Source organism: Hydractinia symbiolongicarpus, chromosome 8 (genome assembly GCF_029227915.1).
Source record: "Hydractinia symbiolongicarpus strain clone_291-10 chromosome 8, HSymV2.1, whole genome shotgun sequence".
Taxonomy (NCBI): Eukaryota; Metazoa; Cnidaria; class Hydrozoa; order Anthoathecata; family Hydractiniidae; genus Hydractinia; species Hydractinia symbiolongicarpus.
In genome coordinates, this window is record NC_079882.1 from 14,839,619 (window position 1) to 14,855,002 (window position 15,384).

Below are 15,384 nucleotides of genomic sequence, written 5' to 3' on the forward strand. Positions count from 1 at the left end.
GCACGTGCTATTTACGAACTGAAGGTCAGGGCATTCAATAAGTTGTATATCGCAGAAGTCGGCAGTGAAGTTTTTCGAAAACGCTTGTCGCAGCACAGTTCACCATGAAGCAAACTGTACAGGAGACTCAATTTATAGAGTCTTCGCAGAACATCTCTCCTCACAAAACCGAGGGCAGGGCTGACTTATTGCCTGCTGTGTCGTGTGGGAGAGAACTTTCGGACTTATTTTTAATACGATATACAATTTTTTGATTATTATTATTACGAATCGAATGGCACCATGGTATTTCTGTAACGTGAATAATTTTTGTGATAATGACCTTTTTCTTTTTCACCATGTTTACCTTTTTATTTTATTTTCATAAATTCAGGAAATTATTCCATCCGTCAGTTTCGAAGGAAATAAACCACCCGCCGAATACAGTGTGCATTCGCGTGTGTATTCCCATGTGCAGACCTGGTTTCTTTTAGGATAAGGAATTCGAGAAAAATGTATACCAGTTTTCATATTACGCCAAAGAAAATGTGATATAAAAATTCACCACAAAGGCTTTAATATTACAAAGAATAACATGCGATCAGTTGAAAAGTTTGTTTTTCAAAAAAAATGGTAGTAGAAACCAGGTTATAATACATGAACAGGTACGATAGAAATATACATGACCACATGTTCTTAAAAGGCCGCCAAAATAAAAGTAATTATTTAAAAATGAATTGTTGTTTTTAAAAATTTTACAATAAAATTACGTTGGCAATTTTTTTGCCAACGCAACTACCGTATTTTCTCATTTTACGGCGGCAATCACGTCGGCAGTGCGGAATGCTGACGCTATTTAAGGCCTGAAACATTACCTCTGTGCGAGAAAAAATTAAACGTGAATGATATTGAATTTTTATTTTTTTAACAACGAAAATTATTAAAGTAACGCGATTTTAAAAACACAAGCTCTTTTAAAAAACAACAAACCCAATGGTCTGGATATTTAAAAAAAAACTAATGCTGCTACTTTTCAAAACTTTCAGTAATATTTCTTTATCGTCGAAAACATATTTTTAAAATGTAAAACTTTTAAAAGTTCTTCTTATAAAAAGCAACATTTAACAACGCAAACGGAAAAACCCTACATTCGGGACTTTTCCTTTCAAGATGTAAAAATCTAACTTTTGACGTTTTCGAAAGATTAAAACACTCATTTTGAAAACATTTTGTTTTTTAAATTTTAATACCAAACAAAGAGTCTAAAAATATAATTTGACGCAAATAAAAGGTGGAAACCTCGTTGTGGGGACATTTTGTTCTGGTAAGAATAAAAAGATACTAAATCAAAAACACCTGTTTTTTTCTAAAAAATTAATGTTGGAAAAAGGGAAAAATATTAATCAAAAAAGAGCTATAAAATGATGTAGTCACTGCTTTCAGTTTCCGTCGTCGTAAATACTTGTTCATCGCATTAACTGCGCCTGCTCAAGTCGTTTTTTACGTTTGTAAAACATCAAATAATGAAAAACAACCTGCTTTATACACTCTACTTTTTCCCTGTCTTTTTGAACTAATTTTCTGTTCACCATTTTGTTCCTTCCAAAAACGTTTTTTGCTTTTCTCTCCTGTACCGTAAGAATCTTCTTCCTTAGTCTTTTCGCAAAATTTCCTATTTTGCCACTACATTGATTGCGCGCATATAAGCTGACGTTGTCGGTCAAGTAAGAATGATGATGTTTCTGTATTGTTGTTGTTTCATCATGTTGTTTTGGTTGTTTCTGTGTTATTGTCGTTGTTTCAGCTTGTTGTTGGGTTTGTTGTTGATGTTTTTGTTTTTTCTGTGTTGTTGTTGGTGTTAGTTCTTACGCCTCCTCACAACTCCTTAAATCTCCTCAAAAAAAGTTGGAACCCTGTTTTACCTTTGTGTTTACTCACATGGTTTAACCTTTAGCACGCAGGTTAAATTTTATATTTTTACATTCTCTAACATATTCCGAAAGAAGGACTGAAATTTGAAAATATTGAATGCTCATAGAAAATTTTAAAAACTCTTTGCGCAGTTTACTTTTGAACTAATTGTAAATCTCACTAAAACAATTCATAACATCCTACCTTGAGTGGAAATTTTTGTGAGGATTAATTTTGGCGAATTTCGGTGAAATTTGCCAAAATTTGCTAAAAACCTGCCAAATTTAAAAAAAAAATATGTTTTTTTTATTTATTAAGAAAATGAAAATGCCCCCCCCCCCCAAAAAAAAAAAAAATGAACTTTTTTTAAATTTAAAACTTTTATAAAATTATTTTTTTATTTTATAACAAATCTTGTGTCTTACATATACGTTTATTCTTATTTTTTATAAAACATTTCAAGACATAAAAATTCATTTTTTTGTATTAGCCAAATTAAATCCTCGCCAAATTTTATAAAATTTATCATTCGCCAAATTAAATCTTTGTTCACACGACTATAATCTTTTAATATATGATAAGCTTAAAAACATTCCACCAAACACAGCCCTACACCACAGCTGGGACACTATATCCGCGAGTCTTTACGTTTACGTTGGGCACGGCACCAAACACAATTTACTTGCAGAGTTTTCTTTTTACCATGGGATCGGTAAGGTGAAATAAAATCAACCGAAGCGGATTCTCATTAACAGCTCTTGTACCTGTTACCCCTGTGCGCACTCCATATGAATGGAAGGAAATTAGCTCATTTATCAATAATTTGCAGAATTGAAGGTGATCAGAATTTTTCGTTGCTGTAGATTGATTGAATTTTTTATACAGAATAAAAGTATTGTATACTGAGATGTCAAGAAACATTTCTGCCAGCTGTCTAAACCATTTGAGGCCCATCTTTTGGGAACCGTAAGGAATAAGGAATAAACATATGACTCAACGTATCACCAGTTATATGGTTCTTTTGCCACTATCAGCGAATTCTCCAGTATGTATTGCAGACATCATACTTTGTAGTTTTTGGTCTTAGTAATGTCATTCCACCTCATTAATATAAGGCTGTCATGCATTCTGATTTTGACACCCCCTAGTCTTTCGGTAAGCCTTCTTTGCTCCTTAAAGTCCCATAACAAGGAGTGTTATGGTGATCTAAAACCAATGTTAACTCTGGTGAGGTGTAATAATTATCCAGGGTCAGATGGAAACCAAGTTATTTATTTAACACCGATCTTTCCATACCATTTTTGATTTTTGATTGATACCTTCAGATACCATCAAAAAGGCTGATACAACAATGAAACTTTTAAAAGATTGATGTCTCGGATAAGAACACACATAAGCCCTCTGAAACGATTGATGTTGGTATGGGTGCACAACTCCACATCTCACAATTTCGGAGAAGCAGTGATTTTAAAGGAAGTTCCCTTCGAAACTTTCATCAAGAAACTGTTTTGTTCTTATTCAGTGTGACCAGTCACATGGTAGAGAAATGCCCCCTGAAACACATGATCATACGATGCTGCGGTTCTATCAATCCCAACAGACTGGCCATTAGGGATGAAAGAGAGGTTTCATAATTAAGATTTTCCAAGATGTTAGAAAACCTTACTTCTTTAGGGCAAGTCACTCCTAAAGTTGCTGATGATGCTAAAGAACAGTTCTCAAAGCTCATTGATGGTGTTGTACCTGAACACCAGGAAAAGTTTCTCATTTGAAAAGTTTGATCAAAGGCTAGATGCATTCTTTGCCCAGTTTCTAAAAACCAAAGGTTTCGAGTCTTTATGGAGTATTTTTAAGCTTGTATTGTGCCTGAGTGACGGACAATCTGCTATTGAACGAGGCTTCAAAGCAAACAAAGAATTCATTAAAGAGAACCAGTCAGAATGTTCGCTGAAATCATTAAGAATTCTGCACGATCACATGATTGCAAAAGAAGTGCGAGCACACAACATTCTAATTACAAGAAAATTAGTTGTTAAGTCTGTCAAGTGTGCAAGATGCGTTAGAAATTAATAATGAAAAGAAGAAGCTAAAAGTAGATTCTGGAAAAGCATTGAAAAGAAAGGTTATTTCAACTGAAATTGAAGAAGTGCAAAGGAAAAAACAATTCCTCCAAACCAGTATAAACACTCTCATCAAAGATGCTGATAAATTGGCATTGAAAGCACACACAAATGCTGACTTTCAAATCCTTGGACGATCAAACGACTTACGAATGTTAGCCAACACCAAGAAGGAAAAATTTGACGGGTGTGTTCAGGTGGAGCAAGCATTAATACTTAGAAAGGATTCCATTGTTTGATTGGAAAAGTATTTTGTAGTGTTATGTTTTTATTTTGTTGTGGTGTTAATTTTTGTTTGGCTAGCTAGTGTTTATTTTAGTTCAGAGATTAAATTCTTATGTTGTTACAGCTTTTAGTTTTAAGCTCAAAGAAATACGTGACTTTACTTTATTTGTTGTCCTGAAATGTCCTGGAATTTTTTGAAAGTTTTTTTTGAGTGCTCACCATGTGAGCACTCAAACCCCTAGAACAACAACCCCTAGAAACAAGGTTGGCAATACTCCAGAGGCAGACCGAGAAAGACTTGGCAGGAGGTTATAAGGACAGACTTGATACAGAAAAAGTTGAGTTTAGATCTAACACAGTCTAGATCAGATTGATAGAGGGTCATTAATATACCCGTCCAACCCATGCTAGCATGGAAAACGGACGTTAGCCAAGAATGATGAATGAATGATGATGAATTTCTCATGAAAATCTTAATTCCAACTTGTAACAGTACCTCAGGTGAAGGTACCTTTTGATTATTGTGCAAAAAAATCAAAGCAAGTATAAAATCATATTTTTCCAATTAGTTACTGACATCTTTGAACATGTCATTTAATGTTTTATAAAAATGTTTACAATGGTAGCACGGCTACATATGCTCTCCCTTAAAGGTCAAAGTGTGGCAGTCAATTATAGTTAACTCACTGTTATATAGTACTGGTTAAGTAAGTCATTTGATAAAAGTGTATAATCTTGTCTGTAGAATAAACATGCATAATAAAAGAATGTATTCTTAAGTGAGGGCAACATAATTATTTGTTCAATGTGCAGCAAAGTCAGTTGACAAAATGAGATAATTATAAAGAAAAATCTAAAGCTAGTTTTTAATTCTGATATTTTGTATTTAGATTTGTGGTGTAAAAAGCAAAGGAAAAAGATGCAAAACGAATCAGGAAACGTTGTTGACCTCTATATCCCAAGAAAGTGGTAAACAATTTCTTTAAATTTGTTGTTGGATTTTTACTGTTTTTTTTTTTGTTTTGTTTTTTATGAAAAAATGTGTTATTTCAACAAATGTATTGCTGAATTACCAGCATCAATTTAGGGAGAGTTACTTGCTTTTTACTGTTTACATTTTTTAGCTCTGCTACTAGTAATTTGATTGGTGCAAAAGATCATGCATCTGTTCAACTGTCTATTGCTGAGGTGGGCATTTTTATTTAAAAGCTAATGTGCATATATCAGATAAAATTACAGTTTAGGCAGCAAGTTTCGTATCATTTCACGATCTATCTTTACTGTCAACTTTTTATATTGTTATCTGATGAATACTGAGCTTGCTGTATTTTAAAAATTGCGCCTTTTTCATGATGAAAAGCTGTGCTTCATTAAATACCCTTACTACCACAACACAACATGTTTGCTGACTTCCAGGATTGCTACCATATTTAACTTTTCAAAATCCTGTCACCAGTACTCAAGTTTTAAACTGGCAAATAACAGGCTAAAATGGCATACCTTCTTATGTCAAGTGCGTCCACTAATTTATTGGACTTATTATTCCTTAAAATTTATTTAATTTCTGAAATTTTGAAAAGAAATGTATGTCCTGGAATTAGTAGAGTTAAAAATAAAAACTTTTTAGTTAGTTTCTTAATCTGCTGTATTTTTTTACTTATCTACATCATTTTTTTGATTAATTTTTTATGGGTTGCCCATAACCAGTAAGGCGATTCCAATAACCCTAACCCTAAAATAATTTTAACGAGAATGTATGGTCGTAACAACAAAAAAATAATAAAAAATAACAACAGAGGAGGGTGTTACGACTACAAATTTTTTTTCTATGTTCTTTCGCATAATTTTTTTGCATGTATTTTTGAATAATCATTTGTCTCACTAAAAAATATATAACTAGTTCTCAAGGTGAAAATATAAAAATACTTGCATGATCAAAAACTTTTTTTAAAAGTTATGCAGCAAGAACTTTTTTTGTGTTGTTTTGAAAGCTATACAGGAAGAATTATTCTTGTGCTGTTTTAAAAGTTATACTTGCCTTGGGCTGTTTCAAAACTTATACTGCAAGTTATTCTCCTACTTTAAATTAATAAAACAAACAATTTTAGTATTCTTTTAATGTTTTTGCGCCGTTTTATAGGAAAATCTAAATTTAAATGCAAATTCTTTTTTGGACTGTGGTTGTTTGGTAGAGAATATTTAAAGTCTTTTGCAGTGTTAAATCATTTGTTTTAAATTCACGGAGAAGGGTGTTACGACATGCGTAATCTATCTTGTTTTAATTATTTTTCCTAAAAGGTATCGACCAACCTCTTGCTGTATTATAGTTTAGCTTGCTTAATTTTAAACATATATATTAATCATAACGATGGAGGGTTTACGACAATAATCTGTTTGTTTGTTTTTTTCATGTTTTTTCCTTGATATTATTATTTTTTTGTTTTCGTGAAAGTTAAGGTCGGTCGGGCCAGTAGAACAACTAATTAAATTGGAGTCGCTTAAGTAAATTTTAATCACATTAAAATTGCAAAGATTCCTAGAGATCAGTTTGTTCTCTTTTAAGAAGTTTTAAAATTTGATTGTGGTACCTTTGTTTATTGATTTTTAAAATGTCAGTTAAGAAGAAAAAGATTTTGTTTGTTTTTGAAGTCCATTGCTTGTAGTAAGTAAGGTGAAGTTTCTCCAGCTGCACACATCACTTACTTTCATTAAGGATTGTAAAATTATGCAACACATTTGGCTTCCAGTGTTACATAAGAGATATTTACATGCACATGCAATGCAATAGACTGCATTGCATGCACCTCAAAAGAATCGCTATATTGCTATATATAGAGCTTACATGTTACATGTAAATGTATGTATACAGAATTATTGTCGGCAATCCGCAATTGTCGTCATAAATGCTGCCATTACTTGAATTTGCAATGGCAAAAAAAGCCGATGTTAAAGTGTAAATTTAATTGTTTATCTTAATCAGTTTTCAGGTCGACGCTCTCTGCAGTTTCGCAGCGTTAGGACCATGAACGACACAAACAATCGTTATGATTACAATACATCCTATTTTTTATATGATATATAATGGAGATGTTAACAAATCATAATGCGTTTTTAATTGTACTGAGGTCATGTAAACATAAAACAAACATACAGAAGGGCAAGAATATATTTAAGATAAATATTCGTCTCTCAGTACGGTGTTCTGACCCGTTAATTTTTTATAAAAAGCCAAAGTATTTCTCCAAAATTTCCGCCATCATTTGCAAGTAATTTTATAGTTATTCTCTTCTAAATGCAATTATGAGATCAAAGTTTCATAAAGACCGAGTTGTGGCTGCCTACTCAGCCTTTGCTTACGCAATACTTTCTTTTTCTTGAATTTTTTGTTTTGAGACAACTACAATTATTACACCAGCGGTGGCAGGTTCCTCATCGTTTACATTTATGATGAAAAAGAAGTTAAAGTAACATTTGATGCACCATATACGATCGTGTAGCAACAGTGCATATGATGCAAAGTTTATATGATGATATATCATAAAAAATCGACTCTAAGACATTTGTCTTACACCAGAGTAGTAGCATGAATATTTTCATTTTCAATACCATAACTAAGGATAAGGCAGGGTGGTCAGCACCTGGAAAATCCTGGAAAACCACTCCTTGTGGTCAAAAATCCTTGAAAAACAAGGTTTTTTGATAACTGTCCTGGGATTTTTTCACTAGTAGACTATACAATACTTATAATATGACAAATCTTTTTGTCTGTAACAACATTTTTAAATGTTTTCTTACTTTTTGCAAGCTGCCAAGAACTTAAAAATCTCATTACTCGATTCGATAGAATCATTGAGAGAAGGATTGATAAGGGAAACCATATTGGCTGAAAAAAACCAAAACATGGCTTGCGTCACAAAGGCAGCTTCCTTTTTATACAGCATGAAAGCAAAAAAAAAAAAACGGAGCTGGAAGTAGTGTGTAAACAAATAGAAACACTTGAAGAAGAGCACAAAAAGCTAAAATATATAATATGATTTATATAGACAATACTTCGTTGTGTTATGTTCATTATTTTGTTTTGTTTGAGCACCTAAATGACAAAAATTTGACTTCAATTATGATGATGTTTATTGTGCTAAAAGAGTAAATGGTAACTTCTTTGTTAGAGAATTTTTATCGTTGCTGCTAAAAACATAACATTCAACATTGGTTCATATTTTTGTTTGTCCCATCAATTTTGTTTTATTTGTTCGACTTAGTTTCGACAGTTATATTTTACGTAGAAATGTGTTATCATTATCAGTTCTAATGTAAAAATGTTTTTTGAGAGCAAAAATGTCCTGGAAGATTTTGATTTTGTCCTGAAAAAATGCATAAATATGTTCCAAACTCCTGGAATTTCATTTGAAAATCTTGCTGGCCACCCTGTAAGGTTTCAGCAGCAATGGTACATTTACCAACCCTCTCAATTTTTAAGCACCAAGAAATTTGGTAACATTTCCTATCCTCTGCAACGACAACCACAATACACTACGCCAACACTGGAGACTTCATCTGGTAAGTTTGTATATGATGCATCTGGAAAGACTACCAACTTTCATAATTTATACTTTGGCAAAGGAGCTCCACTCTACTTTCTCTCTAAAGTTTCAGCTTCCATGATGGGTTTACGTCCATTATGAAGGGCATTAATAATATGCTTTGCAAACACGTGGTACGGTTACACCTTCAAAGCTGGTGGATCTGATGGCAAATTCGGATTTCATCTGACTAATTGGTAGGAACTATAACTAGAATTCGTATGCAAGAAATTCTTAGCATTGAGTGCCCAGACCAAACCAACTTTCAACGATAATTCTTTCTCAAACAATTATCTACAGTTGCATCATTTCATTCACACAATCCATTTTGCAATGGATTACAAGCTGCTGTGTTTAAAACTTCAATATTTATGTTATCACACATATCCCAGTACTCTTTATTAGCAAATTCTTCTCCATTGTCTGCTAATAAGCGTCCAGGAACACCAATTACCAATTCACAACTGCATGGTTTTGTCGATAATAACAGAAGGTGATTTGCATTGAATTACTGTAGTTATAGTGAATCAAGTAGCTGCATCATGAGGTAATACATACAGTTTTACTTTTTACCCATTCTCAAAGATCCATTACAACACACTGATTGAAATCAGTAGCTAATGGCAGTGAGACTACTGGTCTAGGGTCCTTTTTTAATAAAATAGTACCACGAATCCCACAACTTTCAGAAATTTTCTATTTTTTTCAGTCTTGTGGTACTTGTTTCTGAAATTATTTGCCTTCCTCGGGAAGCAAGACAAACGTAGTAGGTGGTACTCATAGCTAAACTAACCTGAACTTCCGGTGCAACATGCTTCAACTACCAACTTTCAGCCATTTTATTCTGATAAAACGCAGCAATCATAGTAATTTTTTTGCAAAAAGTTACCATATTTGAAATAATTATTTTATAATTATGCTTGTTGCGTAGTAACTTAATTAATACACAATTTCAACAAACAGTCAGCAATCAAATCAAAACAAATACATGTGCGCTTTTTGTCGATATTAAAAAATAAGTATGAGCGATTATGATGAGAATTATAGAGGAAAATTGTTTTCTGTTAATGTAAACTTCGGGATCTTCCTCTCTGCCACTTATTGGTAGATGAGAACCGTCAATTGCACTGATTACATTTTCCAGTCCTTTCATTGTTTTAAATCCATCAAATGTTTCTTTTGATTTACATCCTGTCGGCCAAGTAATCTCAACTTTCATTTCAGATAAAATAGCATTTTATACTTGAGTAATAATGTTGAGGACGATTGATCCAGTTACATCGAGTCTATCTGCAACTGATCGATACGACTCTTTACTGGCACTTAACCATAAAAATACCCAAATTTGTTTCCTCAAATCTACCATAGATCTTCCGCCTCTCTGTTGCTATATTAAATGGAATGGTGTTCCCAGTTTCTTCACTATGTCAGAATACTTCAGTATTACAATCTCGAAATAATTACAAATACGGTTTTCAGCTTCCATTTCTGCTGTTGTATGTACTAGTAAGAAATTTAAAAAATTCTTTATCTGAGTCACTATTGTAATGATCATCAATTTCTTTCAATGCCAACGAAAGCGAAAGTTTTTTCGTGCGTAACTCGGCCATGTTTGTTTACAAACTAATGTATTCGAAAATAATTATTTTATTTTCGAACTATCCATTTTCAAAATGGCGAACTAGTTGGTACATTTGGTATTTGTAACTATTTCTTAAGTTAAAAAAAATGGATCCTTAGTAGTGTCCATTTAAATTTTTCACAGGATCCTCTTATGGTCTTTATCATATAGTTTTGCATCAGCTAATAAATTTTCTAACTGTTTTGTAGTGAGTTGTCCAAATTGCTTGTGAAATTTTACAACTTTCTTTTTTCTTTTTCTTTAAATGACTCATTTATCGATATTAAGTGGATAAACAGACTTTGTTTTCTTTCAAGGGTATGCAATAATGGCCTGATGTTGTATTCTCCATATCAAGTACCTTACCAAGTATTTTTGTCTTTTTTCTGTGGACACAAATCCAATTCTCCCACTGTGTCACCTTCTGACAAAGGCTTTACAACATCCTTCTTTTCAGTGTTTCGAGTATGTAACTAAATTTTTGGCGAAAGAAGATACAGAGTACTTAAAAATAATTAAAAAAAATTCGCACCACTTAAAATAATCTTATACCCTTTTTTCGTCTGAGGTTTTCGACTTTTGCTGTGAACTAGTCTTGCTTGTGCTATCAGAATCTGAACTCTTTCATATGTTAAAGGAGCGCTCCAGTGAAAACATTTTTTATTTGAAACCTTGTTATTTTGATAAGACAATACATTAAGTGTATCAAAATTAACCTTTTACAGTCGTTAAAAATCTTCATTTATACCTCTAATGCGTCTGGAAACATCTTTAATTTCAAATAATTCTCAAGGTCACGTAAATCCAAGAGGATTAGGTCCCAGGATTACGTCACATCGCGCAGCAGCTCATTTTCTACAAGTTTTGTTTACATACTGTTTGCATTGTTAATTGATAGCATGTGTTGTAATAATGACGAGGATTATGACTTAGAAAGCTGAAAATCGGATAATTCTCTTCATGAAAAAGACTTTACAAAGCTACAGCCATACTGCTTCGAACCTCGTGTGTCTCACAAGGGAGAAATTAATAACGATGTAGAAAGTGACAGGTGTCTTTTACTGATGCAAAGTCACGTTCTTAGCGTAATTTAATTGCTTTTTTTTACAATCTTTTCTTCAAAAAACTTTATCATTAGCTTCAGTAAAAAATCTACCTTACTTTGCAAGCCATTTTATTTTTATTTCACTGTTCAGCAATATCTTTCCTCAGCATGCGCTTTTTTGCACACAAATGCAAACAAATTTTATGTAATGCTGAAAAATTCTCCGTGATGGAGAACCATTGAAATGTGTGATCGAATAATGTTCGCGTCGTAATAAGTTTGTAAAAGGGCGGTATTGATATTGTATGAAATAAAAATCACTCTTATCATCATCGTAGCTCATAATGCATTATAAAAGTGGTTGTTTTGACAAAGCTGTTTTAGAAACTGCGTTATCTTTATTGCATGCTGCCTAAACAGTAACAAAGATTAAAAGTGGTGCCGATAAAATAATGTTAAGAAAATGGGCACATTTACCCCCTGAGAAAATCCGGCATGTCCTTCTATCAAAAAAGCTTCTTTTTTGAAAACAAGGAATAGAAACTGACGAGCGCTACAGAAAAAACATGTCGACTAGATAACTTTTTTATCAGTTTTTTTATTGGAAATTGGTATAATGCTCTGCCATTTAATATAAAAATGTACAAAACATTATTTGGTTGTGTTGTGTGGATATAAGTACAAATAATTACTGCGTTGAAAACTACTAGCTTCTCATGTTTGCTTTTTGCTTTTTTGGGATCACAAACATTAATCTAAAAATGATTTTTAAATTTTTTCTTAACATTTTTTGGAGATTTTCCCCCACAATTTTTAACCTCTGATCGTCGGAAAACTCATCATAACTCGCCTTCTACTCAAACTCACGAAGTAAAAAAAAAAAATCGTTGTGAAAACACACAATGTTGTGTGTGCTTTACTCCAGTTTGCGGTTCTTATTAGTCGCTCCACTGGGTGTTGAACCCCAGGTAACGCAGTGACTTGTGGCTTACAGCATTTCGACGCTGGGTTAAGCCACATATAATAAGGTAACTAAAATGTTATGAAAAAAATCTACGAGTAAATAAATCAAAAACGGGGACGCTAGAACTCAATTTCGGGAACATAATATTGTTATTTATTTATTTTTCCAATTTGATTTTAAAGCCACAAAATATAAACGTTGATTGACGGTATTAACCCTTAAAATAGCTAAAGCTTTTTGTGTTGAACAAATTAGTGAAAGCACAATCTTTTTTAAAAAGTTACCACAGAGTATCACAGTATCTATATCCATTTTTTTTTTTTTTTTTAATCCATACTAATCTCACTGAACCTGCTTATCATAGGGTTTCTTGTCAATAAATGCATTAATTGTGACTGTTGCCACTGTTAACATCTATAGACGTCTTTTTTTATTTTATGAAACGTGAAAGTAAGCTAGCTCAATTTTTCTTAAATTCTGTTCTATTTCAGGCTTAAATGTGTCTTAAGTAATATTTTTGTTTAAAAGGTTCGACATACACGTTCGCTGCAACTAACGTATTGCATTGCGTAGAAAAGAAGTCATTACATTGCGGCAAACAATGTTGCGTCATGGTTTTGTGCAAACACGAAATTCCAAGAGCATACAGCAGACTATTGTTTCCTCTTCCTAAAATTTCTTTTTATCTATAATGCGAAAAAAAAATTTTCAGCCTGCCCATGTTTCCTAAATGTTTCTTAGCTTTTTTCGTTGCTGAGCCTGTGTTCTTATTTACTTGTTTTTATTTATGCGTTTCTTAAATAAAAAAACACGTATTTACACAATGATAGAGACAGTGATCAGCTGATCTATAGGGCAACAACATCTAGTCATATATTATTCCAAATAGAAAAAAAGGAAAGTACGTTCAGGCTGGATATTTTTCCATTTAGGCCATTTTAAAACTGGTCACTCTGTTTTCTTAACCTGGGAGTACTTCCTAAAATTTAATTTGAAATTAGTTTAATCCGCATTTAATATAATGAAATTATTGTGACCGCTATGTTCATGTTTTTTTTTAGATAGATGAAGAAGGTCGAATGACTGGTTCATTTAAGACTTATGCTTTTTGTGGTAAACTAAGAGCTATGGTAAGTCATTTTTAATTGAAAACGCTTGTGGATTATTGCATTTTGGAGAAATAACGATTAATAACAAGTGTGATTTTAAAATCTTTTATTTGTGAGCCTTGATTATCGAAATTTTTAATGTGAAAGGGGTACCACGGTCGCAATGAAACTGTCCATGAGGATTTTCTGTTCGAATTATCTAACTTACGTGACGTTAGTCTGCGGGGATGTGAACAAACACATTGTGAATGAACGAAGCGTGGAAATTTGTTTTGCGTGAATATCTTTCCCAGAAATAAAAGTTTGACTGCTATAAATGTACTTTTAGACACAGATATCACTTATAAAAAATAATACGTGTATCTGAATTTATTATCGAATTTTTTTTCTTTTTCTTTGAAAACAACTGCAAGAAAACAAGTTTTGGATTTAATTTCCCAGTTTCGACACGCGACAGCGATGTGACCTATGATTTAGGTCTGTCTATTTGTCCGTACGTCACAACTTTTCTCTGGATCTGCTCGTTAGTTCTTTTCTAATGTAAGAACATTAGGTCAAAAAAAATTTTTCACATGAGCAATAACCTGAGAACAGATGATTATTTACACATTTCAGTTGATTTCATGTTTTATAAAAAATAGGTTGCTAGGCAACAAGCCTAACTACCCAAATTAACCGTCAATCAGGTTTACGAAAAAATTCATTGTGCTCGTGTTTGATATTTGCGTGTGACAACATTTTTTTTTAATTTTTCTACGTCGCTCTTTGATAAATTTAAATCACTTTGAGAAGACTAAGTGGGTTAACCTTCATCCAATGTCTTAAAAATTTTGTAAGCAGTTCACGCCGCGCGACGTCACAAATCAACACAATATGCACGAACCCAGTGACTTTTGTTCAGAAATGGCGGCGAACGTTTCGCTTTTGTGGCACTAAATACTTTTTGTGCCATGATGTTTTCCTGATAATGTTTTCATTATAAAAGATTTTTGTAGTTTTTTTCGACGTTCTCTTTTAAGTAGTACTCAATTTTAGGGTGAATCAGACGATATGTTAAACCATCTATGTCTTCGCGATGGAATTTTGCCAAAGTGAGTTATGCTACTGTTACAATTTTGTCTTAAACGGTTTTTACTGAAAATTGATTTTGTAGATGACATTCTAAAGTTCACAAAATTGTCAAAGCAAAGTATTTCGTGATTGGTAGAAATTACCGTTTTGCCAACTGACTAAAGTCCCAGAATCATCCCGCTCAGAATAGTACGCTTAATACAGAGGAGCCTTTGCGCTTAGACTATTATACTTGGCCGGATGAGTCACAAAAGTTTTATTATAAATTCGTTTTTCTTCTTTTTTAGGAATTATGAATTGTAAACGTTTGGTTAAGAAGATTGTGATAACTTATATTTCTTGTTGTTGCTCGTAACTCACCCCTTTCTTTTTCAATTAATGCAATTACTCAAAAATAGATTTTTCATATTTTGACGTATGTGGTCCGTGGAAACATCCACTTCCTGGAGGACCATTATCACTTACCGTATATGATCCGGTTTTTTTAAATATATGACCGCCTTAGTACACTTATACTCCCAAAAAACCCCAACGAAAGTTATTATATTTTCCCGATTATAATGATTTCGTAAAAATCTAATGATGATTCGAGTAATGGCCATTATTACCCGGGTAAAAGGGCGGCATCAATATTTCTGAATGTCTCGCAATGTTATTGGTTAGAACGTCATAGCGGGCAATATTCCACGGTATTGCACGCTACCATAGCAACCGTGTTTAAAGTTTTAAATATAGTGGCCTTAAATGTAAATAAACACG

The 15,384-nt window shown here is 32.9% G+C and overlaps 1 protein-coding gene across 1 annotated transcript in view; it reads left to right on the plus strand.

Annotated features, from left to right (window-relative positions):
• Nucleotides 1-14,958, plus strand: part of LOC130654831 (40S ribosomal protein S21-like) — a 32,106-nt gene extending 17,148 nt beyond the window's left edge. The window contains exons 3-7 of the mRNA XM_057457473.1: nucleotides 5,126-5,204; nucleotides 5,360-5,423; nucleotides 13,507-13,575; nucleotides 14,590-14,645; nucleotides 14,913-14,958. Coding sequence (XP_057313456.1) covers nucleotides 5,126-5,204; nucleotides 5,360-5,423; nucleotides 13,507-13,575; nucleotides 14,590-14,645; nucleotides 14,913-14,928 — 284 coding nt within the window. The 3' untranslated portion in view covers nucleotides 14,929-14,958. The remainder of the gene's footprint in view (nucleotides 1-5,125; nucleotides 5,205-5,359; nucleotides 5,424-13,506; nucleotides 13,576-14,589; nucleotides 14,646-14,912) is intronic.
• Nucleotides 14,959-15,384: the final 426 nt, after the last annotated feature.